The 26,605-nt window shown below is 39.0% G+C and overlaps 2 protein-coding genes across 2 annotated transcripts in view; one reads left to right on the forward strand and one right to left on the reverse strand.

The window, feature by feature from the left end:
* Positions 1-1,776: 1,776 nt before the first annotated feature.
* CISD2 (CDGSH iron sulfur domain 2) lies at positions 1,777-21,756 on the reverse strand. Its single transcript, XM_050791937.1, has 3 exons — positions 21,522-21,756; positions 4,024-4,238; positions 1,777-2,112 (listed from the first exon to the last, which is right to left on the reverse strand). Exons 1-3 carry the CDS (start codon positions 21,622-21,624, stop codon positions 2,023-2,025), a joined length of 408 nt encoding a protein of 135 aa, XP_050647894.1. The 5' UTR covers positions 21,625-21,756; the 3' UTR covers positions 1,777-2,022.
* A 100-nt stretch (positions 21,757-21,856) lies between these two features.
* Positions 21,857-26,605, forward strand: part of UBE2D3 (ubiquitin conjugating enzyme E2 D3) — a 72,967-nt gene continuing 68,218 nt past the window's right edge. The window contains exon 1 of the mRNA XM_050791936.1: positions 21,857-21,983. The gene's annotated coding sequence lies outside the window, so the exon portion shown is untranslated. The remainder of the gene's footprint in view (positions 21,984-26,605) is intronic.

The raw sequence follows: 26,605 nt of genomic DNA on the forward strand, positions 1-26,605 counted from the left end.
TAAAATTACCTTTTATGAGATAATTGATTTTCAATTTTTAAAATGTTATTTGACAAAATTAAAAGTTAGTCATTCATTTTAGTCTCCTCGTTTTTAGTAAATTTACCTCCTGTGAAACCTAAGTTATGGGAACCACTAGAACATGTGTGAAAACAACTTGCTGTGAGATGCAGTGATAGATTTTACAAAAAGAAAACCATTTCATGACCACAGAGCAGGATATCCAACATTTTGGTGAGGTGGATTTTTTCCAAAGTCTTGTGACCAGCTGTGGAAAAATAATTGGTTAATCTGACAGTGAGGCCCCTTAAGAGTGTTGAAGAAAAGGTATCTGAAAAAATACCCAAATAAGTGAGAGTAATGCTGTATTTATCACCCACTGACATGTGAGGAAAGAACAACAATTTTGGACATACACCTTGCAAAACTTCTCAAAAACCAGACTACATTTCTAACTTTAAAATACATGCTGCTGGTCATGAAGAAGTTACGATCATATAATTGAACCTGACATTACATGTAATAAATGAAAAACCCAAGTACCATGCTTAGTGTAGTGTCTGGTACATACGAGTGCTCAATAACCATTAGTTTTATTTCTAGAAGGATTAACTCTGTCTGCCTCTTGTACCTTCTTATAAAAAGAAAGCAAAGTGAACTGAACGACTTGTATCTTAAATAGACTAAAGAAAAGCTTTTGTATTTGTCTTTTCTCAACTAAGCAGTTTCCATAGTGCCTAGCAAGGTCTCAGAAACACACTCAGTGAAGGGGGTTAAATAACTCTTTCAGAACAGAAAGGATTCCCTACAGAGCCCAGCAGAGGCAGAGTACTATGTTGCCCAGCCTGGCCTTGAACTCCTGGGCTCCTGCACTGCAGCTATCCTTCCACCTCAGTCTTCCCAGCAGTTGCGACTACAGGCCTGTGCCATGGCACCTGGCTAAGGATAGCTATTATGAGAGTAGTAATGTAAGATGAAACTGAAGACTCATAATAGTAGGATTAAAAAGTACAAACATTTTAAAGATTCTCCAGTACATTTATTGTGCAAACTTTTTTGTACAGTTGACCCTTACACGTGGGTTTGAACTGGGTGGGTACACTTATGTGCATACTTTTTTCAGTCAAAAGCAGGTGAGGTCACACAGATCAGCATTCATGCATGGGATGTGAAACTCCTGTGTATGGAGGGTCAATTGGAGGGCCAACTTTTCTACATATGGGTTCTGCAAGACTTTCTGTGGGAGTTGCGTAGGGGCAATTAATATGTCTTATGTTTATTACTAATTGATCTTCAAATTGCAGCAGCCCATGACTTTGGTTGTGAGTGTTCTTGCCATTCCACCCCAGCTGTCACTGAGTCAAATAGTTTAAAATATATACACACACACAGACACAAGCCTTTTGTAAAGTAAACAAATCTTTTATGCTGTAAATAACTGTTCCTCAATGGAACTTTTTATATCCAGTTTACTTCTTTTCTAAAGTTAGGATATTCATATTAAATACACAACAATCTCTATAAAGTAGAGTCTATCTCTGTGAAAACACAAGTAATTCTTGATGGCAATATTTTTCTTAATTCATCTAAACAAATGAAGTTTGGGAAGCCAAAAGAAGAAAAACACACTTCAGATTATCAAAACCAAAAGAGATATAAAAAAGAATATATTTAACAATGTAGGTGGGAATTTTAAATAGAAGATCCTGTTGAAAATATTGATATTCAAAGAAACAAACAGCTTTGGATCCATAGCCACAATTTAGGTTTTCCTAAATTAAAATCAGAAGTGATTTTATTGTTGGAAGATACATTAATTCTTTGAAGTCAGAATAAGAGGCTTGACAATTTAATTTCTAATTAAGTGACTGAATATACAAAGGATCAAATACAAACAGTAGTGCAGTGCAGCAAGAAAATAAATTGGAAGAGATAATTGTTCAACCGGTAGTACTAATTAAGACCACCATTTTAAAATTTTCTATACACAAAGAATGAGAAAATATTGTTATAATATTATTATTATACTTCTTTCTTCTTCAGTATTAGTGGACCCACATTATCTCCTGTCAATTCATTGTGTTTATTATGTGAACCATCGCAGGCAGGAAACTAAAAAGAAAAAAGAATTACAAGTGTTATTTTTAAAATATGATTCATTAGGTAGAAACATTTGTGAAATGCTCTCAGAAAGAAAGCATATCACTTGCTAAAAAAATCAGATCGTTTTCCTGAGTAATAGTTACATTCTATATCCAACTGAACCATATTCAAAATCTAACAATTTAAACAGTTACTTCATTATTTGGTTTAGATTTTAAATAAAAACCTGTGAATGATTCCATATGATTGACTAAAACAGACAATAGGTTTAAAAGGGAATCAAATAAGTTCTTGGCCATTTGTGGAGTTTAAATTTCGAGCTCACCTACTGCTTAATTTTAAAAAAATGGAATTTAATTCAAAATAAATTATAATTTTTTCTTGCTATAAAACTCATGCATACCACACAATTTTTGAAAGCAAAAATATATTTTAGGCTGGATGCAGTAGCTCACGCCTGTAATCCCAACACTTTGGGAGGCAGAGATGGACAAATCACTTGACGTCAGGAGTTCAAGACCAGTCTGGCCAACATGGCAAAAGCCCATCTCTAACTAAAAATACAAAAGTTAGCTGGGCATGGTGGTGTGTGCCTGTGTCTTGGATACCTGGGAGGCTAAGCTGGGAGAATTCCTTGAACCCAGGAGGTAGAGGTTGCAGTGAGCCGAGATCATGCCATTGCACTCCAGCCTGAGTGACAGAGCAAGACTCTGTCCCCCGCAAAAATAAATAAAAATAAATTTTAAAAAATTTACTCATAACCCATCCAGATATAGGTAATAATAATTAACAGTTTGGTATATTTTTCCCTCTGCATTTACTGTGTGTATTGTTTTTTTCCTGTTTTTTGTGAGACAGAGTCTCGCCCTGTCGCCCAGGCTGCAGTGCAGTGGTATGATCTCGGCTCACTGCAACCTCTGCCTCCCGGGTTCAAGCGATTCTCCTGCCTCAGCCTCCTGAGTAGCTGGGATTACAGGCACATGCCACCATGCCTGGCTAATTTTTTTTGTATTTTTTAGTGGAGACGGGGTTTCACCATGCTAGTCAGACTGTTCTTGAAACCTTAACCTTGTGATCCGCCTGCCTCGGCCTCCCAAAGTGCTGGGATTATAGGTGTGAGCCACTGCGCCTGGCCTGTGTGTATTCATTTTTTAAACAAAATTGGGATCATACTGTAATATGCTTTCTTACTTATGTTATATCAGGATCTCATGTCATTATACATACTTTAAAAACATGATCGTTTCCCTTTTATCAGATATTTAGTTTATAGAAATTTTGCTATTACAAAGCTGTGATGAACAATACTGTACTTAAAACCTCAAATAATCTATGACCAAGTACAAGAAAACAGATTTTGTCAACTACTTACAGTACTTATCACTCCAAACTCCTTCCCACATTAAAAATCATCTATAATTGAGGCTATCATTTACTAACTCACATTATTAAAGCAGTTTACATACATCATCTCACTTCTCAAAAATATGTAATGTTGATGTATCAGGTTAAAACAAACTAACTCTGAAGATTAGAGATTAAAAATTAAGTAACTTGTCCAACCAAACTCATACTGTGACAAGTATCGTATTTGACCACTATTTACTATGACACCAAAGCTTTCTTCCACTAAACCTTATGTCATCTCTCAAAGAATGTGTATTTTAAAATACGTGTTACTCTAGATAAATGCCAAACATTGTGAAAGCATGAGATTTTTATTTTTCTTTGCTGTTCCAACTTTTCTAATGTAGGTAGTATCTATCATGACATGAAAACTTCAATTTAGGAATATGGTCTTTCAATATCAAATGTTACAGAAAATTCTTTCATCTTAAAGAACTTCAAAACTGGGAATTTAAGAGGCAAAACAATCCTAGCACTGCAAAATTTTCGTGTACATGTAAACAGACATCTTACCGTTTTAGAACGCCAACACCTGCAATAAGCTGCTTTAGCAAGACACAAATCTTCAATGTTTATTTCATTCACTACTTTCGGATTTTCCTTTTGTATTTTAAGATTAATCAAGCTATCCTTCTGTTGTTTTTTCTTCTGGAGGAATGGACGAACTGCAAGGTAGCCAAGAAGTGCGAGTACACCAAGGAAAGGCAATAACCGAAGCCATTCTGAAACTAAATATGTAGATTTGTCAGAATCTGCAGTGCTCTTGGAAAAGAATTCAAAATAGCATGTCTAGTTTCATCCTTGAGCTTATTCTTTATCTGTTACTTTTCACATTAATTCCTTTCTAATGGATCCATAAAACTGTGAATAACACAATAAAGCCAGTTCTACCAAAGACCACCTTATTTTATTTATAATTTGAGACCAGTGAAACCAGAAACCTAACTTTCAGAAATAGGTTCCGGCCGGGCGCGGTGGCTCAAGCCTGTAATCCCAGCACTTTTGGGAGGCTGAGACGGGCGGATCACGAGGTCAGGAGATCAAGACCATCCTGGCTAACACGGTGAAACCCCGTCTCTACTAAAAAATACAAAAAACTAGCCGGGCGTGGTGGCGGGCGCCTGTAGTCCCAGCTACTCGGGAGGCTGAGGCAGGAGACTGGCGTGAACCCGGGAGGCGGAGTTTGCAGTGAGCTGAGATCTGGCCACTGCACTCCAGCCGGGGCAACAGAGTGAGACTCCGTCTCAAAAAAAAAAGAAAAAAAAAAAAAAAAAAAGAAATAGGTTCCATTTCAAATATCCTATCTCATTGTCTACATCAAGTCTATTTGTGTTTGTCTATTTTTATTTTAGAAATTATGATTACTATAACTATAAACAAAATTCAATGTATGATATATTTTATAGGTTAAGAAAACATTTTAACTTTTATCTCCTTAATACTATATCTAAAATCATACTACAGAATATCTGCAAAATTTTTACCACTGATTCATATTATCAGAGAGAACATGTCCTCTGATGCTTTAAGGTACATTTTTGGTAAATGTTGCTAAAGAGCACTGAAATGTTGTGTAAAAGCTACTATTTTAAAGAATAAATTGAAGCTTTCTATGTTGAATGTTCTCATTTTAAGATACATCTCATTCCATAAACTTCACTTAAAGCCTTTTGGAGTACCCAGTCTGTCTTAAGGGGACAGAGAATATAAGTGATATAAATGCAATAGTCCCTATGCCTATGCAATAGTTCCCCATACCAGGAAACCAAGATAAATGTTTCAACACACATTTATCAAATGTCTGCTAGCGCCCTGCCTCTGATGGGCTCCTTTCTGTTCTTATAGAATTATCAGTTAACTTCCTTCACTGAATGCCTATTTTGATACCTTGCTAGGCACTATGTAGAAATAGCTTAGTTGAGAAAAGAGAAAAACAGGAAATAATATGCTAACGCATGCTAATAAACATTAAAGATAAATGAACAGATTATGCTAAGAGTATAATGGCCCTAGCTCATTTAACACTATGTTAGCTTAAACAACTATATGTGGTAGGTATCATTATTATCCCCATTTTACATGTGAGAAAACTATAGCCTAAGCAGGTTTAGTCCAGGACAGCCTAAATCCAAAGCCTGTTGTCAGTTATCATGAATGAAACCCAATAGATCTAAAATTAAAATCTGTTCCTCTCTTGGTAAAACTACTCTCAAGAGATAATAGTACTATTTAACTATTGAAAGAAAGACTTAATATGAACCCTTCCAAAATGGAATTATTTTTGATATAACATCATGCCAAAGAAATCTAAATGAAAAAACCTATTTATCTACCATTTGCATAGATAGCAGCTGTAAGAGTGGCTGGCAAAGAAGACACAATAAATGGTAGCTTTTATTCAGAGATTATAGAGATTGGTGAGGAAGTACAAGCAACTTCTTTGGAAAAAATATTTTGCCAAATAACTTGACAATGCTATATGGCAAAAATCTTCGAGAATATAATCTTGTAGTTACCAGAATAAAACTCTGTAAAAGTATGAACTTCATCTGCCATGTTGGCTGTTACATTCTCATAACCAAAGTGGAGACACTCCAAATAGGTACTTTGAGTGAACTAAAGCTCTGGAGATGACACAGAACTGTTTTTTGGGGGAGAAGGGGGCCTACGTATAAGATCTGTGCTACTCAATATGGGCACCACTAGCCATACTGTTAGATTTGTACCCAATAGACTTGTAGAAACTGTCTTGAAATAACAGTTTATTACTTATAGTTCCCAAGAGGAAGAGATACACTATGCAATGCAGGGCCACATGAGAAGGTACTAGGGTTGATCAGGAGGAAGAAAGAGGAAAGGGAAAAAGCATGGGCACAGGCCTTTATTGTGGTTTCCATGGAAAAGGCAAGGCAGGAAACTGTTTAGGACTGGGTAGCTTGAATAATTTCAGTGGGTTCTGTAATGGTCCCTAGTTGTCTTCTACCTATCCCTGGGGTGATTTAGGACAGGAGAGATACTGACTTCATGTGTAAGGGATTAGATAAAGGAGGTGGTTGGGGGCATGGGTTTTGGATTGGTTGGTTTGCATATGAAAGGCATGCTCACAGGCAAGTTATTTAATATCTCTAGGAATTAAATAGTCTCCACAGCCAACAAGGCCCCTAAAAAATATTAAAGCATAATAAAATACAGAAAATTGAAAACGTGGTTAATATACACATATGGGCTGGGTGTGGTGGCTCACGCCTATAATCCCAACACTTTGGGAGGCTGAGGAGGGTGGATCACAAGGTTAGGAGTTCGAGACCAGCCTGGCCAACATGGCAAAACCCCATCTCTAATAAAAATACAAAAAATTATCGCAGGCGCCTGTAATTCCACCTACTTGGGAGGCCGAGGGAGGAGAATTGCTTGAACCCAGGAGGCAGAGGTTGCAGTGAGCCAAGATTGTGCCATCGCACTCCAGCCTGGGCAACAAGAGCAAGACTCCATCTCAAAAACAAAACAAAACCAAAAAAACCACGTGTCTATTCACATGTAAATAAACTAAAATTAAGTAAAATGTAAAACACTGTTTCTAAGACACACTGGTCACCTTTCAGAGGCTCAATAGCTAGCTACATGTGACTAGTGACTACCATATTGAACAGTACAGAGTACATTTCCATTACCACAAAGTTTTACTGGACAGTGCTGCTACAGATCATTGGCTCTATAAAGTGCCATTTCCGCAGAATGGCAAGACTACCTTTCCAGCTTCAACTCCCACAAATATGGTCTCTTCATGTACCTGAAGCCAGTCAAGGCTATTGTCTAGTAAGCAGCCTTTCTGAGTTCTCTGCACATGGAGTTCCTTCTGTTTTATCTGACTAATTTGCATAGACCCTTCAAGACTAGAGTCAAATATTACTTCTTCCTGAGGTCTTCCTCAATTTCACAAAGCAGAATCAATCACTTCCTCCTGTGTTTCCAAGCTGCATTCCTCATGTTTCTGCTACCACACTACTGTAATTACTTGTTTCTAAAGTTGTCTCTTCTATAAATCTATGAGAAAAGAAATTCTGTTCTACTCTTCACGGCACAAAGTAGATGCCTCATATATGTTTAATGACTGACTTACAGATGGAATGAACAAGCACAAATGTCACTTACTTTCTCACTCACCATATTGTTCTGTAATTTGTATTTACACTTATCTTCTAGGCAATGAATGTCTTAGCTCGCATTTGGCCCCGGTATCCAGTATGTAACTTGAAACAGCAGTTTAAATGTTTGTTCAATGTGGAATAACATTAAGTATTATTGTATATATTACAATATTTTAGAAGTCATAAAAGCTTAAATTTATCAAAATGCAAGTGAATGCAAATGTAAAGATGACAACCTTGTTTATTTATTTATTTTTACTTTTTTTTTTCAAATTATTATTTCTTTATTATTTTTATGTATTTCAAAAGCCTTTATTCATTTTTGGTCAGAGAAAAGGACAATCTCAAGGTCAACTTTTCACTTAATTATACATTTGAACTTACAGGATTCACTGTCCTAGATACTGTACCTACTGACAACACAAAATGAACTCCCTCCTAGTCCCTAAAGTTGCATGTTGAAAGAATAAGCAGAGTTCCTTGCAATAGCCACACTGGTACTTATCCTAGGTATAAGGTGAAATAGAAAAACAGAAGCAAAAATGGCCAAGAGCATCGTAACTTGATAGCCCGCCAAGTACAAATATCACTGGAACAAATAAAGTTGTAGGCACTAAATTTTTTTTAAAAGTTCATAAGTATAAAAAAACTTAAACTGGTTGCACAAGATTAACTACTCTGCATGTGGACACGTGTGCCAATCCCAGTAGTTAACCTGGAGACAAACATCCTTAAATCCAATTAACTATACTGAATGCAAAATTCAAAGTTTGTGTTTACGCAGGTCCTCTAAAACCTAGATATGAAATTATTTCTTTTCAATGCACCAGGAAAATCTACTGTAATGACACGAGTCAGGCACACTTGGATCAACATTAACATACCTAAGACTTACCTTTTCCACTATTCCTTCCAACGTCTGAATATGCAAATGCTTACCTACTTGAATTTATTCACTAACTACATTAAAATGATATTTACTATCATGACTTTTTCTAAACTCACATGGCATTTGCAGTTAACTGTATTATTTATTTATTTTTGAGACAGGGTTTCACTTCCATTGCCCAGGCTGGAGTGCAGTGGTGCACTCTTGGCTCACTGCAACCTCCACCTCCCAGGGTTAAGCTATCCTCCTGCCTCCGCCTCCCAAGTAACTGAAACTACAGGAGCACACCACAACGTCTGGCTAATTTTTGTATTTTTAGTAGAGATGGGGTTTCACTATGTTGGCCAGGCTGGTCTCAAACTCCTGACCTCAAGTGACCCGCCTGCCTCAGCCTCCCAAAGTCTTGGGATTACAGGCATAAGCCACCACGCTTGATTTTTTTGTACTGACTTTTGTACTGATACATAATAACTGTACATATTTATGGAGTACATGTGATATTTTGATACATGCATACAATGTGTAATGATCAAATCAGTGTAATTGGGATATTCGTCACCTCATTTATCATTTATTTATATTGAGAACATTCCAAATTTTCTCTCCTAGCTATTCTGAAATATACACTAAAATTACTGGTAACAATAGTCACCCTATTATGCTGTTGAATACTAGAACTTTTCCTGGATAACTGTACTATAGTGCCCATTAACCAACCTCTCTTCATTTTCTGTTCCCTACCCTTCCTAGCCTCTGGTAACTACTATTTGACTATCTCCATGAGATCAACTTTTTTAGCTCCCACATATGAATGGGTATGTAGAATATTTCTCTGTCAATTAAGGCTGATTTTATATGAAGAAAGATAAAATACAGAAAAATCAAGAAACTTAAAAAAAAATTTAAACTGTGCTAGTCTCATTGGATCTGTTTGATATATGTTCAGCTATTACAGATATTTTAGATACTTTGAAAGGAAAATATTACTAACTGTAAATAATGTGCAAAATAAAATAATTTTTTTTTTTTAAGACAGAGTCTCACTCTGTTGCCCAGGTTGAAATGCAGTGTCAGCTCACTGCAACCTCCACCACCCGGGTTCAAGCGATTCTTGTGCCTCAGTGACCTCCCGAATAGCTGAGATTATAGGTGCATGCCACCACGCCTGGCCAATTTTTGTATTTTAGTAGAGATGGGGTTTCACCCTGTTGCTCAGGTTGGTCTCAAGCTCCTGACCTCAGATGATCAGCCCACCTTGGCCTCTCAAAGTGCTGGGATTACAGGTGTGAGCCACCATGCCTGACCAAATAAAATAATTCAAAATAATTTGTTTGTTTGTTTGTTTTTTTAACGAGGCAGTCTCACTCTGTCACCCAGGCTGGAGTGCAGTGGCATGATCTTGGCTCACTGCAACCTCTGCCTCCTGGGTTCAAGCGATTCCTGTGCCTCAGCCACCCAAATAGCTGGGATTATAGACGTGCGCCACCACACCAAGCAAATTTTTGTATAAAATGATGTATTTTATTCAGCATACATTTATTTTTGTTTTAGGATTATAAAAAAATAACATTGATTTATGTGGTAAATTTATCTCTTTTTCAGTATGTAAATACATAGGCTGTAAATGCTTTAAAAATAAGGTTATATTGTATTTTTTACTTAATGGTATGTCAGATTATTATATTATTTCCCCAATTTCTTAATATCAGTTGGAAACATAAATTTTAATGGCTGCATCTACATATCATGTTCCCCGATCACAATATAAGAGATACAAGGGGGCCGGGTGTGGTGGCTCACGCCTGTAATCCCAGCACTTTGGGAGGCTGAGGTGGGCAGATCACTTGAAGTCAGGAGTTTGTGACGAGCCTGGCCAACATGGTGAAATCCCGTCTCTACTAAAAATACAAAAAATTAGCTGGGCGTGGTGGCATGTGCCTATAATCCCAGCTACTCAGGAGGCTGAGGCAGGAGAATCACTTAAATCTCGGAAGCAGAGGTGGCAGTGAGGCCAGATCTCACCACTGCACTCCAGCCTGGGAGACAGAGAAGAGACTGTCTCCAAAACAAAAAAAAAAAGAAGAAGAAGAAGAAAACAAAAAAAAAGAAAAGAAAAAGAGAGATACAAGGGCAGGGACTTTATTTGTCTGATCACCTGTGTCCCCAGTGCCTATATAATGTCTGGCTCAATTTATTTAACTTACTTTTGTTTGAAGTGTAATTTACAGTTCACTTTATTGAGTTTTTTGTGTGTGTGTGTGTGTGTGTTTTTCTTTTTTGAGATGGAGTCTCACTCTGTTGTCCAGGCTGGAGTGCAGTGGCATGATCTTGGCTCACTGCAACCTCTGCCTCCCAGGTTCAAGCGATTCTCCTGACTCAGCCTCCCGAGTCACTAGGATTACAGACGCCTGCCAAACGCCCTGCTAATTTTTGTATTTTTAGTAGAGATGGGGTTTCACATGTCGGCCAGACTCTCAAACTCCCATCTGCCTGCCTCAGCCTCCCAAAGTGCTGAGATTACAGGCATGAGCCACGGCACCTGGCCAAGCTCTGTGTTGGTAAGCACTCAGTTTGATGAGTTTGGAACTATATGGACCTATAAACACCACCTAAGACAAAATATATTTCCATTGCCCCAGAAAGTTTGCTCTTGTAGTACCTTTCCAGTCAATCCCCCCTTTCTGATTTTTATTAAGTGCTTACTAAACATTTTCTGAAAGAAGAAATCAATTTCTCGTTAAACAGTTTTTTACTATACAATTATTACTATAAAATTAAATATTTACTATATAATTATTAAGTATCTACTAATATGGTTTGGCTCTGTGTCCCCTTCCAAATCTCATCTCAAATTGTAATCCCCATAATCCCCACATCAAGGGAGGAACCTGGTGGGTGGTGATTAGATAATCAAGGCAATCTCCACCATGCTTTTTTCCTGATAGTGAGTTCTCATGAGATCTGGTTTTAAAATGGGCTCTTCCTGCTTTGCTCTTCACTCTTCTCTCCTGCCTCCTTGTGAAGAAGGTGCCCCTTCCACCATAATTGTAACTTTCCTGAGGTCTCCCTAGTCATGCGTAACTGTGAGTCAATTAAACTTATTTCTTTTATAAATTACCCAGTTTGGGGTAGTATTTTTATGTTTTTATTTATTTTATGGCAGTGTGAAAATACAGTAAATTGCTACAACAGAGAGTTGGGTACTGCTATCAAGACACCCTGAAAATGTGGAAGCAATTTTGGAACTGGGTAACTGGCAGAGGTTGGAACACTTTGGAGTGCTCAGAAGACAGTAACATGTGGGAAGTTTGGAACTTCCTAGAGATTTGTTGAATGGTTTTGACGAAAATGCTGCTAGTGATATGCACAATAGCATCAAGGACGTCGTCTCAGATGGAGATGAGGAACTTATTGGGAAATGGAACAAAGGTCACTCTTGCTATGCTTTAGCAAACAGACTGATGGCATTTTGTGCCTGCCCAAGAGAGTTATGAAACCTTTAACTTGAGAGAGAGACGATCTGAAATAGGAACTTAGGTTTAAAGGGAAGCAGAGCATAAAAGTTTGGAAAATTTGCAGCCTGACAATGCAATAGAAAAGAAAAACCCAGCTGGGTACTGGTGGCTCACGCCTGTAATCCCAGCATTTTGGAAGGCTGAGAGGGTGAATCATGAGGTCAAAAGATCGAGACCATCCTGGCCAACATGGTAAAACCCCATCTCTACTAAAAATACAAAATGTGCCTGTAGTCCCACCTACTCGGGAGGCTGAGGCAGGAGAATCACTTGAACCCAGGAGGCGGAGGCTGCAGCAAGCTGAGATCGTGTCACTGTATTGCAGCCTGGGTGACAGTGGGAGACTCTGTCCCTCCCCTGCCAAAAAAAAAAAAAAAAGAAAGAAAAACCCATTTTGTGGGGAGAAATTCAAGCTGGCTACGGAAATCTGCGTAAGTTACAAGGAGCCAAATATTAATTACCAAGACAATGCGGAAAATGTCTCCAGGGCATGTCAGAGGTCTTCACATCAGGCCCTTCCTTAACAGGCCCAGAGGCCTAGAAGGAAAAAATGGTTTTGTGGGTCTGGCCCAGGGCTTTGCTGCTTTGTGCAGTAGTGGGACTTGATGCCCTGTGTCCCAGCCATAGCTAAAAGAAGCCAACATACAGCTTGGGCCATTGCTTTAGAGGGTGCAATCCCCAAGCCTTGGTGACTTCCATGTGGTGTTGGGCCTGCGGGTGCACAGAAGTCTAGAATTGAGGTTTGGGAACTTCACCCTAGATTTCAAAGGATGTATGAAAACACCTGGATGTCCAGGCAGAAGTCTACTGCAGGGATGGAGCCTTCATGGAGAACCTCTGCTAGGGCAGTGCAAAGGGGAAATGTGGGGTTGGAGCCCTCACACATAGTCCCCACTGGGTCACTGCCTAGTGGACCTGTGAGAAGGCAGCTACCTGCTCCAGACCCCAGAATGGTAGATCTAACAACAGCTTGCCTCATGCATCCAGAAAAGCTGCATTCAATGCCAGCCCATGAAGGAGCTGCCCAAGGCCATGGGAGCCTACCCTGGCATCAGTGTGCTCCAGATGTGACACGGGGTCAAGGGAGAACATTTTGGAACTTTATGATTTAATGACTACCCCACTGGATTTCAGACTTGCATGGGTCCTGTGGCCTCTTTGTTTTGGCCAATTTCGCCCATTTGGAATACGTGTTTTTACCCAATGCCTGTACTGCCATTGTATCTTAAAAGGAATTAACTTGTGTTTTATTTTACTGGCTCATAGGTGGAAGGGACTTGCCTTGTTTCAGATGAGACTTTGTATTGTGAACTTTTGAGTTAATGATGAAATGAATTAAGACTCTGGAGGACTGTCAGGAAGGCATGATTGGTTTTGAAATGCAAAATGGATGTGAAATTTGGGAGGGGCCAGGTATGGAATAATATGGCTTGGCTCTGTGTCCCCACCGAAATCTCACCTCTTATAATCCCCATAATTTCCACATGTTGAGGGAGGAAACTGGTGAGAGGTGATTGGATCATGGGGGTAGTTTCTCCATGCTGTTCGCATGAGATCTGGTTTTATAAGGAGCTCTTGTCCTTTCACTCCTCACTCTTCTCTATCCAGCTGCCTTGTGAAGAAGGTGTCTGCATTCCCTTCCACCATGACTGTAAGTTTCCTAAGGCCTACCTACCCATGCAGAACTGTGAGTCAACTAAAACTCTTTCCTTTATAAATTACCCACTCTTGGTTATTATTTTTTTTTTTTTTTTTTTTTCAGATGGAGTCTCACTCTGTCACCAGGCTGGAGTGCAGTGGCGCGATCTTAGCTCACTGCAATCTCTGCCTCATGGGTTCAAGTGATTCTCCTGCCTCAGCCTCCTGAGTAGCTGGGATCACAGGTGTGCACCACCACACCCAGCTAATTTTTTTGTATTTTTAGTACAGACAGGGTTTCACCATGTTGACCAGGATGGTCTTGATCTCCTGACCTCGTGATCTGCCTACCTCGGCCTCTCAAAGTGCTGGGATTACAGGTGTGAGCCACAGCACCTGGCCTCTTGAGTAGTATCTTTATAGCAGTGTGAAAACAGACTAATACACCTACTATGTAGAGATACTGTGCTAACTGCAAATACAGTAGCTGTCTTATTTATCTCTATGTAACCAGTGCTTAGTAATTTGCACAGAATAGGACTTCAGTAAACAACTAATTCAGTTTATCTGTGGTGTAAATCCAGATTTTCATATACTTGGAACCAGGCTTCCTTTGTCTGTAAAGCAGGAATAACAAATGTAAGTTCATTTGTTCAACAGTATTTACTTAGTACCCACCACACTCCACAAACTGCACTATGTGGGGATACCAGCTAATAGTTAGATAAGGTCCCTTCTCTCATAGGGTATATATTTCAGAGGAGAGAGACAATAAACAAGTGAATAAACAAGATGATCACAGACTGTAGTAACTGTTATAAAGGAAATAAAGGATGACATAAGAGAAAAACTAACCTGAGGCAAAGCAGTAGGTTGGCTGCAATTTTAGGTAAGGGGTCAGGGAAGATTTCTGAAAAAAGAACCTTTAAGCAGAAACCTAAAGAATGAGAAGCCAGGAGCTCAAGCACTTGAGAACAGAATTTTCAAGGCACAGAGAAAAGTAAAGAGTCTCCTAACTTCATAGGATTGTTGGGAGAAATGAATGAAGTAGGAACCCACTCAGTAAAAACTACAGAACACAAATCAAACTATTTATGCATTCTGCCTTAAAACTATATAATTAGGTAAATATTTGTCTCCTCCCCAACTAAACAAAAAATTCCTAACTCCCTACCCTTTAACAGAGACTTACATAAACCAAGACTTCAGTAAGTTTTAGCCTAACTGAGTTTGTACTCCAATAAACTGGCATTTGAGATAATTCCTACAAGGTCTGGACTTATTTGCCTTTGTTCATGGCTTATGAATAATAACAGTATAAGTTAAAATACAGGAAGACTACTTAAAATATTTAAGAAAAAAACTTTCAGCACTTTCTAAAATTGTAATACCTCACTCTCATGTGTCAAGTAATGGGACACATACTGAAGATACAAAAATTATAAAACACAGTCCCTATCAGAAAGGAGCTTGCCATTTAGAATGGAATACAGACCTATAAAAAACGATTATAGTACTGTGTAGTATGAGCAATCATACAGAAGCAACGCAGAGGTACAAGTTATTCACTCTTTACTGGGATGAGCAAAAACTGTACAGGTTTTGATACTTAAATAGGTTTCTGAAAGATGAAGAGTACAGAAGTTCATGAGAATATGGGAGGAGGAGCTTCATTCCATGCAGAGGAAGCTGCATAGGCAAAGGTACAGAGATATGACATACATTAAGTGTCTGGGAAACTAAGCACCACAGTACTGCCAGAATTTAATGAAAGGGAACTGTAGAACTAAACAGGTGCCATATGATGACAAGCTCTGATATTCAACAGGTAAGTAGGAATCTACCCTGTGTATAACAGGAAACCACTGAAATATATGAATATTAACCTAACTAGGAAATTGTTCACCTATGAAGTCACTCTGATATCAGATGGAAGATGGATTAGAGAGCCACAGGAATAGCGGAGAGGGCTAGTGGAAAAAGACAAGGCAAGACAACCTGTTGGAAATCCATGGAAATAGTCTGGAAGAAAATAGTTTGAGATAAAACTAAGGCAGTGGCATTAAAGCAGAGAAGAGAGAATAAATGTGAGCAGTAGTCTCTACTAGGATTCCCTAAACTGCAGAGAACAATGTGTTTGTGCTTGCATTTTCGTTTTCTTTTTTAGCTTAAAACAACAGAAACGTATTCACTCACAGTTCTAGTGGCGACAAGTCAAAAATCAAGGTGTCAGCATAGCTGGTTCCTTCTGGAGGATCTGAGAGAGAAGCTGTGGTGTCCCTTAGCTTGTAGGCCTATCACCCCAATTGCTGCCTCCATCTTCACATGGTGTTCTCCCTTTGCGTGTGCCCAAATTTCCTTTTTAAAATATTTTAATATAATTTCGACTTTTATTTTAGGTTGAGGGGGTAAACGTGCAGGTTTGTCACATGAGTATATTGTGTGATGCTGAGGTTGGGGGTATGACTGATCCTCTCACCTAGGTAGTGAGCATAGTACCCAATAGTTTCAACCCTGGCCTCCTGCTTCCCTCCCCTTTAGCAGTTCCCAGTGTCTACTATTGCCATCTTCATGTCCATGAATACTCAATGTTTAGCTCCCAGTTATAAGAGTACGTATTATTTGGTTTTCTATTTCTCTGTTAATCTCCTTAGGATAATGGTCTCCAGCTGCATCCATATTGCTGCAAAGGATAAGATTTTGTTCTTTTTTCTGTTTTGCCAATTTTTTTTTTCTTTTTTTGAAGACAGAGTTTCACTCTGTTACCCAGGCTGGAGAGCAGTGGCACAATCTCAGCTCACTGTGACCTCGCCTCCTGGGTTCAAATGATTCTCCTGCCTTGGCCTCCTGAGAAGCTGAGAATACAAATGTGCACTATCACACCCAGCTAATTTTTGTATTTTTAGTAGAGATGGGGTTTCACCATGTTGGCCAGGCTAGTCTCGAACTCCCAACCTCAAGTGATCTGCCCGCCTCAGTTTCCCAAAGTGGTGGGATTAAAGGCATGAGCCACTGTACCTGGCCTGTTTTGCCAGTTTTTAAATATGAGTTGTTCATCTTCTTATCAAGCTCAATACTGAGCAAGGACCTAATATTCATAATGACTTTTGGGTCCCATATAAAAAAAAAAAATTTATTATTATACTTTAAGTTCTAGGGTACATGTGCACAATGTGCAGGTTTGTTACATATGTATACATCTGCCATGTTGGTGTGCTGCACCCATTAACTTGTCATTTACATTAGTTATATCTCCTAATGCTATCCAGTTTTTTCTAAGAGATGGTTTCGCTCTGCCACCTAGGCTAGAATGCAGTGCCACGACTCAAGCAATTATCTTGCCTCAGCCGTCCATGTATCCCACTATTAAGATAAATAACAGGACCAAAAAGGAAGAAAGAACCAGCACCAACAGAGAAACAAAATCTAGGCCACACGCAGTGGCTCACACCTGTAATTCCAGCACTTTGGGAGGCTGAGGTGGGTGGATAGCTTGAGCTCAAGAGTTCAAGACCAGCCTGGGCAACATGGCAAAACCCCGCCTCTAAAAACAGATACAAAAAAATGAGGCAGATGTGGTGGCATGCACTTGTAGTACCAGCTACTCAAGAGGCTGAGGTGGGAGGATCGCTTGAGCTTGCAAAGTCGAGGCTGCAATGAGTGGGTCGAGATCATGCCACCTTCACTCCAGCCTAGGCAACAGAGTGAAACCCTTTTTCAAAAAAGAAAGCCAAAATCTAGTCAGAAAAGAAAATTTCAAAGCAACTTGAATAGCTAATTTGGTTAGGCTTTGTGTCCCCACTGAAATCTCATTTTGAATTATAATCCCCACGTGTCAAGGGAAAGACCAGGTGGAGGTAATTGGATTATGGGTGTGGTTTCCCCCATGCTGTTCTTGATACTAAGTGAGTTCTCATGAGATCTGATGGTTTTATAAGGGGCTCTTCCTCCTTTGCTCGGCACTACTTCTTCCTGCCATGATGTGAAGAAAATGCCTTGTTTTCCCTTCACCTTCCTCCATGATTGTATGTTTACTGAGGTCTCCCCAACCATGCTGAACTGTGAGTCGATTAAACGTCTTTCATTTATAAATTATCCATTCTTGCACAGTTCTTTATAGCAGTATGAAAATGGACTAATATGGTAGCTAGCAATTTTAACATAAATTTTCTGAAAGTTTAGACACGGTTAAAACGAAGTATCTCCTTCGGGAAACAGAATTAGGTTTAACCTTTTATTATATATAATGATACAGGCTAGCTATAACACCTATTCAAGACACATAAAAACTATTATTAAAACTTTTTTTAATGTACCTATAGACAAACTCGGATCTCAATGAGGAATTACATTCCATAGAACTAGAACAGAAATTTTCCATTTCAAATTTTCAAACATCTACATATAATATAGCCATATCATCTTATGATACCATAAAAATAACACTGGCAGCTTGGTTGCGGGTTATTTTATAACGTATTTTCTCATTTATCATTTGTAGCTAAACACAGAAATTATTTCTATTTATTAACTATTGAAAAGATAAAATACATTTAATGCATGGCTTTACTATTACCACTTAAAACCTAAGGTAGGGCTGGGCGCAGTGGCTCGCACCTGTAATCCCAGCACTTTGGGCGGGCGAGGCAGGCGGATCACCTGAGGTCAGGAGTTTCAAGACGAGACTGGCCAACATGGTAAAACTCCATCTCTACTAAAAATACAAAAAATTAGCCAGGCATGGTGGCACACGCCTGTAGTCCCAGCTACTCAGGAGGCTGAGGCAGAAGAATTGCTTGAACCCAGGAGGCAGAGGCTGCAGTGAGCTGACACTGCACTCCAGCCTGGCAACAGAGACTCCCTCTCAAAAAAACAAAACAAAAACCTAAATTAAACATAAATTAGATACTCACAATAATTTATCTTGAACGCCTCACTCTTGAAAATGTGACAAAGATAGATAAGTTGTTTCTGATAGGTAAGAATTGCCTGTACTTAACTAGTATATGGTCATTAAAGATCTCCATGTGTTTTCTAAGAATGCAGAGTCATCATAAAAGAGTCAATTGCTTTAAAAAAAAAAAAAAAGCTAATTTCAATAGTGAAGGAAATGTAGGCAATAATAATGTGAACTCTACTGTTTTTTGCTCCAATTTTCATAAGAGAAAATGGAAATATTTTTTGGTCTCCTAGACACTTTAAACAATTGCTAAAAAGTTGTCTTCCAGGTTTTTATTTTAACAAAAGTCTACATTATGGATTCTACATGTAACTCATTTAAGAAAGCCAAATGTCATTAACTACTACAATCTATTCAGAATGGGAGACCAAGAGTCGAAAGTAGCCACTGAAATTTTTCTTCTATAATACTCCAAAATAAACCCTGCAATTGTTTCGTCCAATCCAAAAAGGGCTATCTCTTTTTTTTCATAAACCAGTTATTACAGGTATGTTCATGTTTCCTAAACAAACCAGCAATAAAATGAAAACTATTACCTATAGCCACATTGTAATGGGACTTAAGTTAAATGTATGTTATTAAAATACTTCTCAGAATGGTCATTATTTCTGAGAATCAGTCTTCGTATTAAATATTTAACAACTTTAAAGAGGAAGTTACTATATATTCTTGATTTAAGAGGGAAAAAGTTTTGGTTGAGTTTTCTTAATGTCTTTAATAGGAATTAAATATTTGTTGACACTAGGGATCCTCGAGAAAAGAAAGCACACTTCTAAAATCTAGCCATTAAATCTAGTTTCATACTTTCTAATTTTCTTCAATTATACTTGATTTACAGAAAATTGAAACTAATATAAATGCAGCCACCATCTGGAAAAAATATACGTAATTCATTGGACGTTTTCCTTTTTTGACCGTTAAAAACTCAACAGTTAACTTATGCAAATTAGTAAGAAGGTAAGTTGACAAAAGGGTACAAATGTCACAAAAACCAGGTCAATACCGTTTTGGCCTGGTATTGCTATTTAAGTGAAGACATCCAAAAGGGAGAAATATGACAACTGGTATTTGCTTACTTGCCAATGAACTATTACATAGTGAATTTTAAAAAATAGAAACATTTCTAATTTCCAGTTGTAAGGGAATGAATAGTTAGGCCCATTGTGATGTTAAAATTAAAATCAGCATTTAGTTGTCAGGGAAAAAATGAGCATTACATTAAAATATGTAAGTTACTTAAGTAAAAGAAGTGGGGAAAGTCAAAATTGTATGGAATTGCTGCAATTCTGTCAGAGTAAACTGGTAGGATCAAAAGATTTTGATGTTTATAAACACTTGATGTGAAACGTTTTTCATTTTATTTTACTTTTGCATTGCTTCTGATGTTTAGATGTTCCTTTTTAATGTTTATTATTGTTACCATGCTTTCTATTCAATTGCATATTTTCTACTAAAACTCTTAATATTTAAAAAATATTAAAATCTCACAATCCACTCAACAGAGCGGCTGTCTGAGCATAATTCTATTGATCTCTAGATTTGGAAGAGAATTTGTCATCTAGTTTATCCCTTCTAAATCTATCGACCACCCACCACCAGAGTCTTTTTGTTTGTTTTCTTCATGTATGAGAGGGGCTATTACCAAAGCACCACATTTGTTTGGGGAAAGCATTCTTTAATTAAAAAAAAAAATCTTCCTTAGACTGAAATTCACCTCCCAATAACCTTCACTAATTTGGTTAATTTGGTATCAGTTCTATATTTTAGTCTACACAAATCTTATTTTTCTTCTACCAGACAGCGGTGCGATTGCTGTATTTTAGGTCAGGTACTATGGATCTTTAGAACGTTCGCGGCGAAGCAACCCTATTTACCTCAGAATTATCTTAATTAATGTTTGCACTCCCTGATAACCTAGGACACAGGAGTTCAATACTTGTTGATGTCTTCACCATCGGTCTGAGTTCCGTTTAGAAATATCCCCCTTACAACCAAACTCGGTCTGAGTTCCGTTTAGAAATATCCCTCTTAACAATGAAATGCTTGTAACTCAACACCATCTCCCGAGTGTTGACTGCATTCTGGAGATTTTCATCCTTTAGATGTGAAATCCTCATGAGTTCTGTGGGTTAAGTGAGGGCCCTTAAGTATAGAACGTTACATATATTCACTAAAATTCATTTTCTAAGATTTCACCCCCATACCGGCCTTCGAATACTTTCTTGGGTAAGGTACCTTTCTTCCAACTTAAGTTCCCTCAGCAGGCCCCGGGATCTAGAAACGGAGGTGACCTCAAATACCCCCATGATAGGTCAATTCTAACCTGAGGGAATGGAGGTTATCTCCTAATTTCGTAACTAAATAAAACGGTCATATACGTGTTACGTGTAAGTCTATATTTCTCTCCCACACACTCCCACCCAACCCACACGCTGACGCTACAACCCAGCCGATAGCTGGGGCTGCCTGTTACATGAGGCCTTAGATAACGACGACTTATCTCGCTTTAAAATAAACAAGTACGCTACAGAGAGCGATGAGCAGGGCAGGAGATGAAAGAGACTGGCCTGCTCCCAACTCAGCACCTTCCAGCACCTTCTCTGCAAAAACCTGGTATCTTGCCACGGAATGACACCGGAGACAACTCCGAGGACAAAAGACTGGCACTTCAAGCACCTGGAGGCAGCCTCACAGGCGTTCCCCAGAGAGCTGCGCCTGCGCGCGCCCACCTTCCTCTGCGGGCGGGGATCACGTGCCAGGCGCCGAACTCCGTTCCGCCCCTTGGCCCTAGGATTTTTACGCCTCCTTCCCCCGCTTGGCAAGCGTGCAAGGATGGGGACTGGCTGATCGGGGAGGATTACCTGTGAGCCTAGCGAACCCGGTAATGCTTTCAGGAACTGGGAGCCGCTTCAGATATGCGGGGAGCTGCACCTTCACGATGCGGGCCACGCTCTCCAGCACCATCCTGGCGAGCGGCGTCCACTCCTCTCCTGAGCCCCCTCCGTTCTGGCCAAGCTGCAGCGCCTGCGCCGAGAGCGGAAGCGGCCGGCGGGCACTCGCGGCCTCGGCCTGGGCGGCGGGCCCTGGGAGGAGAGGTGACCTGCCGGGCGCCGATTGGCGGAGGGCGAGTGACGTACGCTCGCGGCGGACTGCCGAGCCGCGGGAACCGGCGGGTAGCTAGGCCCTCCTCGGAATCTTGTATGAAGGTGGCCACCCTGTTGGGCCTTTAACGTCTGTAGATGCTGGAGACCCGCAGAAAGGATACTGTGTACGATGAGTTAAGCATGTGAGAGTGCTTTCTAACCGGAAAGTGCCTTTCAAAAGTGAGTCTCTTGCTGTCCACTTCGTCCCCTCTCGCCCCGCCTCTTCCCCTACGGTTTGGGTTCTGTGGCCCTAGGGTTGCATACTCGTCCATGAGTATCCTTGCCCTACCCAGACCCCGTGCCTAAGTTTACTCTTTCACCCCAAAAGCCAGGCTTAAAAAAATAAAAATTAAAATATTTTAACTAAACCAGGAACTGCTTACATCTCTGCCCCTTGGCAACTTAACTGCAGTCCTGGCTCCAAAACCTTCTCTGGTTTTTGCCACTCAGAGAAGATTCGTAGTAGTCCTTCCTTAGATATTTTCACTTCCTTTCCCTTCGGGAAAGTGGTAAAAGAATCTAAAGCCGATCGGGCGTGGTGACTCACGCTTGTAATCCCAGCACTTTGGGAGGCCGAGGCGGGTGGATCACGAGGTCAGGAGTTCGAGGCCAGCCAGGCCAAGATGGTGACACCCCGTCTCTACTACAAATACAAAAATTAGCCGGCCGCGGTGGCGGGTGCCTGTCACAGCTACTCGGGAGGCTGAGGCAGGAGAATCGCTTGAACCAGGGAGGCGGAGGTTGCAGTGAGCCGAGAATGTGCCACTGCACTCTAACTTGAGCGACAGAGCAAGACTCTGTCTCAAAAAAGAAAAACAAAACAAAAAAAGAGTCTAAAGTCTCATGTACTGTTTTCTTTATGTTGCAAGGCTTCTGCTAAAGTCTAGAGCAGGGGGTCCAATGTTATGGCTTCCCTAGGCCACACTGGAAGAAGAAGAATTGTCTTGGGCCACACATAAAATACACTAACACTAATAGTAGCTAATGAGCTTTTAAAAAAGAATCTCATAATGTTTTAAGAAAGTTTACAAATTTGCATTGAGTGGCATTCAAAGCCATCCTGTTGGGCAAGCTTGATCTAAAGTATTCCTGAAGGTTTTAATTTTTTTTTTGTTGTTACAAGGTCGCGCTCTATCGCCCACGCTGTAGTGCAGTGGTGAGATCATAGCTCATTGCAGCCTCTAACTCCTGCTTAAAGGATCCTTCTGCCTCAGCCTTCCAAGTAGCTGGGTCTGCAGGCGTGTGCTACCACACCCAACTAATTTTTAAAAATTTTGTGTGTATGTAGATGGAGTCCCATTATATCCACCCAGGCTGGATAGTTGTTTTTATTAATATCTCTAAAAGATTTGAAGGGTAGGAGGAAAAAATTTCAGTCCCTTGAAATAACTTTCTTGCTATGACTTTGTTTCATATTTTGGCTGAAGTCAAAATGTCCGAAGTCGTGCACTTGCTGATTGGATAATGTTTGTGATATCTTAATAACGTGCCTCATTATTTACAGTTCTACACTTAACTAACAACATGTAATAACGAACTGCTCATGGTCCAGTGTTTCATTGTGTATGACAGTATAACAGCCAGTTATAATAAATACTTTTTATTTTTCCCCTTGGTATTTTTATTTTACAGTGAGAAAAGGAAGAAATTTTTTAAAGCAATCTTTTAGTCTCTGGACTGTATAAATTTAGTGTTTGTGATTGTCCTTCACTAAAAAAGAATAACTGTCAGTAATAGAGTTGACCGAAATCTAGATTAAATAATTTTCTATCATTATAACATGTTCAAAATTGTTAAAGTAAAATTTACAATGGAAATGCTACAAAGATGTTTAGATACATGTTCATGTTTTTGAGCTAGGGCAGTACAGAAGATGATATATACAAAGTGATGTTTAAAAGGTCGATGGATTTCCTTTAGAGAGCTTTAAGTTTGGGGGTAAACCCTGGAGCTTTTTTATCCTGAAGATGATGGAACTTGAATATCCTTGTCCTCTGGACTATTCTGTTAGCTGTTATCTTTAATCTCTGTGGATCTAATGCAGAAGCACCTTTGGGTACAACTGGATACCCTAGTTGAGGTAGGGGTAGGTTGGAAGTGGGGTGCATTAGGGGAAGAAAATCTTGGAAAAGGCCATTACCTATTCGTTTCTTCTCTTAGAGGATCTGTCATCTTGACAAGGGCAAGACATGCTGTGTTGAGTTCATTTTTCCCCTTGGTATTTTAAACTGAGAAAAGGAATTTTTTAAAGCAACTTTACATTCTCTGGACTGTATAATTTTAATGTTTGTGATTGTTGTGCGTTAAGAATAAGACTTCCAAGCAGTTTTTCTTTAAAGAATTAAAAAATACATACCTCAATGGTATAACATAGTGAAATGCTCAAGTGCCAAATGTACAGTTCCAGGTAACCAACATCCACATCAATACATAGAATGTTCAACAGAGGCGTTTTTAAAAAGTGCCCCTTCTAACCACATCGACCACCATTACTATTATTCTGTATTGCTGTGCATGTTTTTGACCCTCACATAGAAGTAATTTTACAGTACGTAATTTTTTATGGCTGGCTTCCTACCTCTTAGCAGTTTATTTGAATAGCTGGTTTGTTATTTTCAAGTAGAAAAAATGTAGTGAATGCAAGTCTATACGGATAAAACTTTTTTGGGAGGCCTTGAAATGTAGAGAACAGGTGTGGATCATATATTAGGTATTCTGATGCATTACATGAGCTATGCAAATGTATAAAAAGAGATAATTCCTAACTCCACCAATTTTAAAAATCTTATTATCCACTTAAAAGGAATATTTTCTTAAATTCCCTTTACTTAAAATTTAACTCCTGTTTTCATTTATATTTGTATTTAATTTCCACAACCCTGCCTTCTTGGCTGCACATGAAACATGGTCTAAAGATAACATTGCTCTAAATAGAAGTAATAGGCTTATCTGATCACCTTATGAGATAGTGTTTTTAGACTCCATCTTTAAAAGACATAAACTGTGGTCAGAAAAGTCAAGATAAAGTAAATATGTAAATACAGTTAAAGGAGTCATTATTTACTCTCAAGCACTTGAGTGAGGATCACTAATCCTCTGCCTGTCCTAGCTAGGCCCAAGACTTTTATTTCTTTCATGCTTTTATCCCATTAGGTCATCCAGTGCCCCAAATTCAAATATGATCATTAAGTTGATATAGCCCAAATCTCTATTTCCAGCCCAGATTTCTTTAGGCAATCTCAATTCTAGGAGTCTAATTCCAAATGCCTACTAGACTTCTCTTGACATCTTTGCCCACTGTGCTATTGGTTTGTTCATCAGTTTCACTGGTACATGTTTTCTGGAAAATATTACCTTGTTGGTTACATTCGTTGCTTATCTTTTCCTGTTGCTTATCTTCTAGTGAATATCTTTTTGTTTTTTTGTTTTTGTTTTTTTTTTTTTGAGACAGTCTCTGTTGCCTAGGCTGGAGTGCAGTGGCGTGATCTCAGCTCACTGCAACCTCCACCTCCCAGGTTCAAGTGATTCTCCTGCCTCAGCCTTTGGTGTAGCTGGGACTACAGGTGCCCACCACAACACCTGACTAATTTTTGTATTTTCAGTAGAGATGAGGTTTCACCATATTGGCCAGGCTGGTCTTGAAGTCCTGACCTCATGATCCACCTGCCTCTGCCTCCCAAAGTGCTGGGATTACAGGCGTGAGCCACCGTGCCTGGCCATGTATGTCTTTTTTTTATACTGAAATTTGTTTGGGTGTAGCCAAATTTATTCGTCTCTTTCTTTATAATTTGTGTTCTGGGAGTCTTGTTTAAGAAATCTTTTTCTACCCCTAAATCACAACGTATTCATCTGTGTTTTTGCTAAAACTTTTAAACTTACAGTCTTCATATTAGGGCTTTACTCTACCCAGTATTTACTTTTTGTGCTTGAGAAAGGGGTCTACTCTCATTTGTTATTATTTTACATACAAACAACTAATTGTTCTAGCACCATTTATTGAAGAGTTAAACTTGTTTTTGTGGTTTGTAATGTCACTTATCTCAAATCAGGTTTCTAAACATCCCTGGGTTGCTTATTCTCTTCCATTGCTGTATTTGTAATACCTCTATAACAATACCATACTGTCATAATTACTACAACTATATAAGTGTTAATATCTAGCAAGATAAGCTTCCCCACCTGTTTTCTTCAAATTGCATTGAGAATGTCTGACCCTTTTACTACTCTATGAATTTGAGTCCTCTTGTCAAGTTGTATGAAAAACTTAACTTTGTACTGAAAATTAATTAGGGCCTCAGTTTTCTTCTCTGTGATATGGTGATACCAGTGGTTATGACTAGATACAATTAATTTTGTAATATACTCAATGAATGGTTATTATCATTATCGTCTTTACCATCAATGAATGACCCTTTACTCTGGCTTTGAGACCCTAAATTCAGAAATTTTACCTCTGACCACAATCTCACATTCTGGTACATTTTTACTGCCACTAAACATTGATTTAGTTTTGAAATCCTCTCTTTTTCTATTCTGTTAGCCCATTCCTGGATTTATTTATTTTTCTCATTCCTCACAAAAGTTGTTCAAATCTTCACTATTCTACATTAATAATTATGTCTTCTATTAACATTACCAGGCTTATTTTGAACTCAGATGACCTTGATTTTTAGTTACCAGAGAAGCTTTTTTTCACCATCATCTCTACTTGGTCATAATCCCTTCTATACTTAGCTTTTGTTCTGTTCTCCAAATCTAACTGCTCCCTGTATTCTAGAGCTGAATCCCTTTAAGACCTTGCT

Source organism: Macaca thibetana, chromosome 5 (assembly GCF_024542745.1).
Source record: "Macaca thibetana thibetana isolate TM-01 chromosome 5, ASM2454274v1, whole genome shotgun sequence".
Lineage (NCBI taxonomy): Eukaryota > Metazoa > Chordata > Mammalia > Primates > Cercopithecidae > Macaca > Macaca thibetana.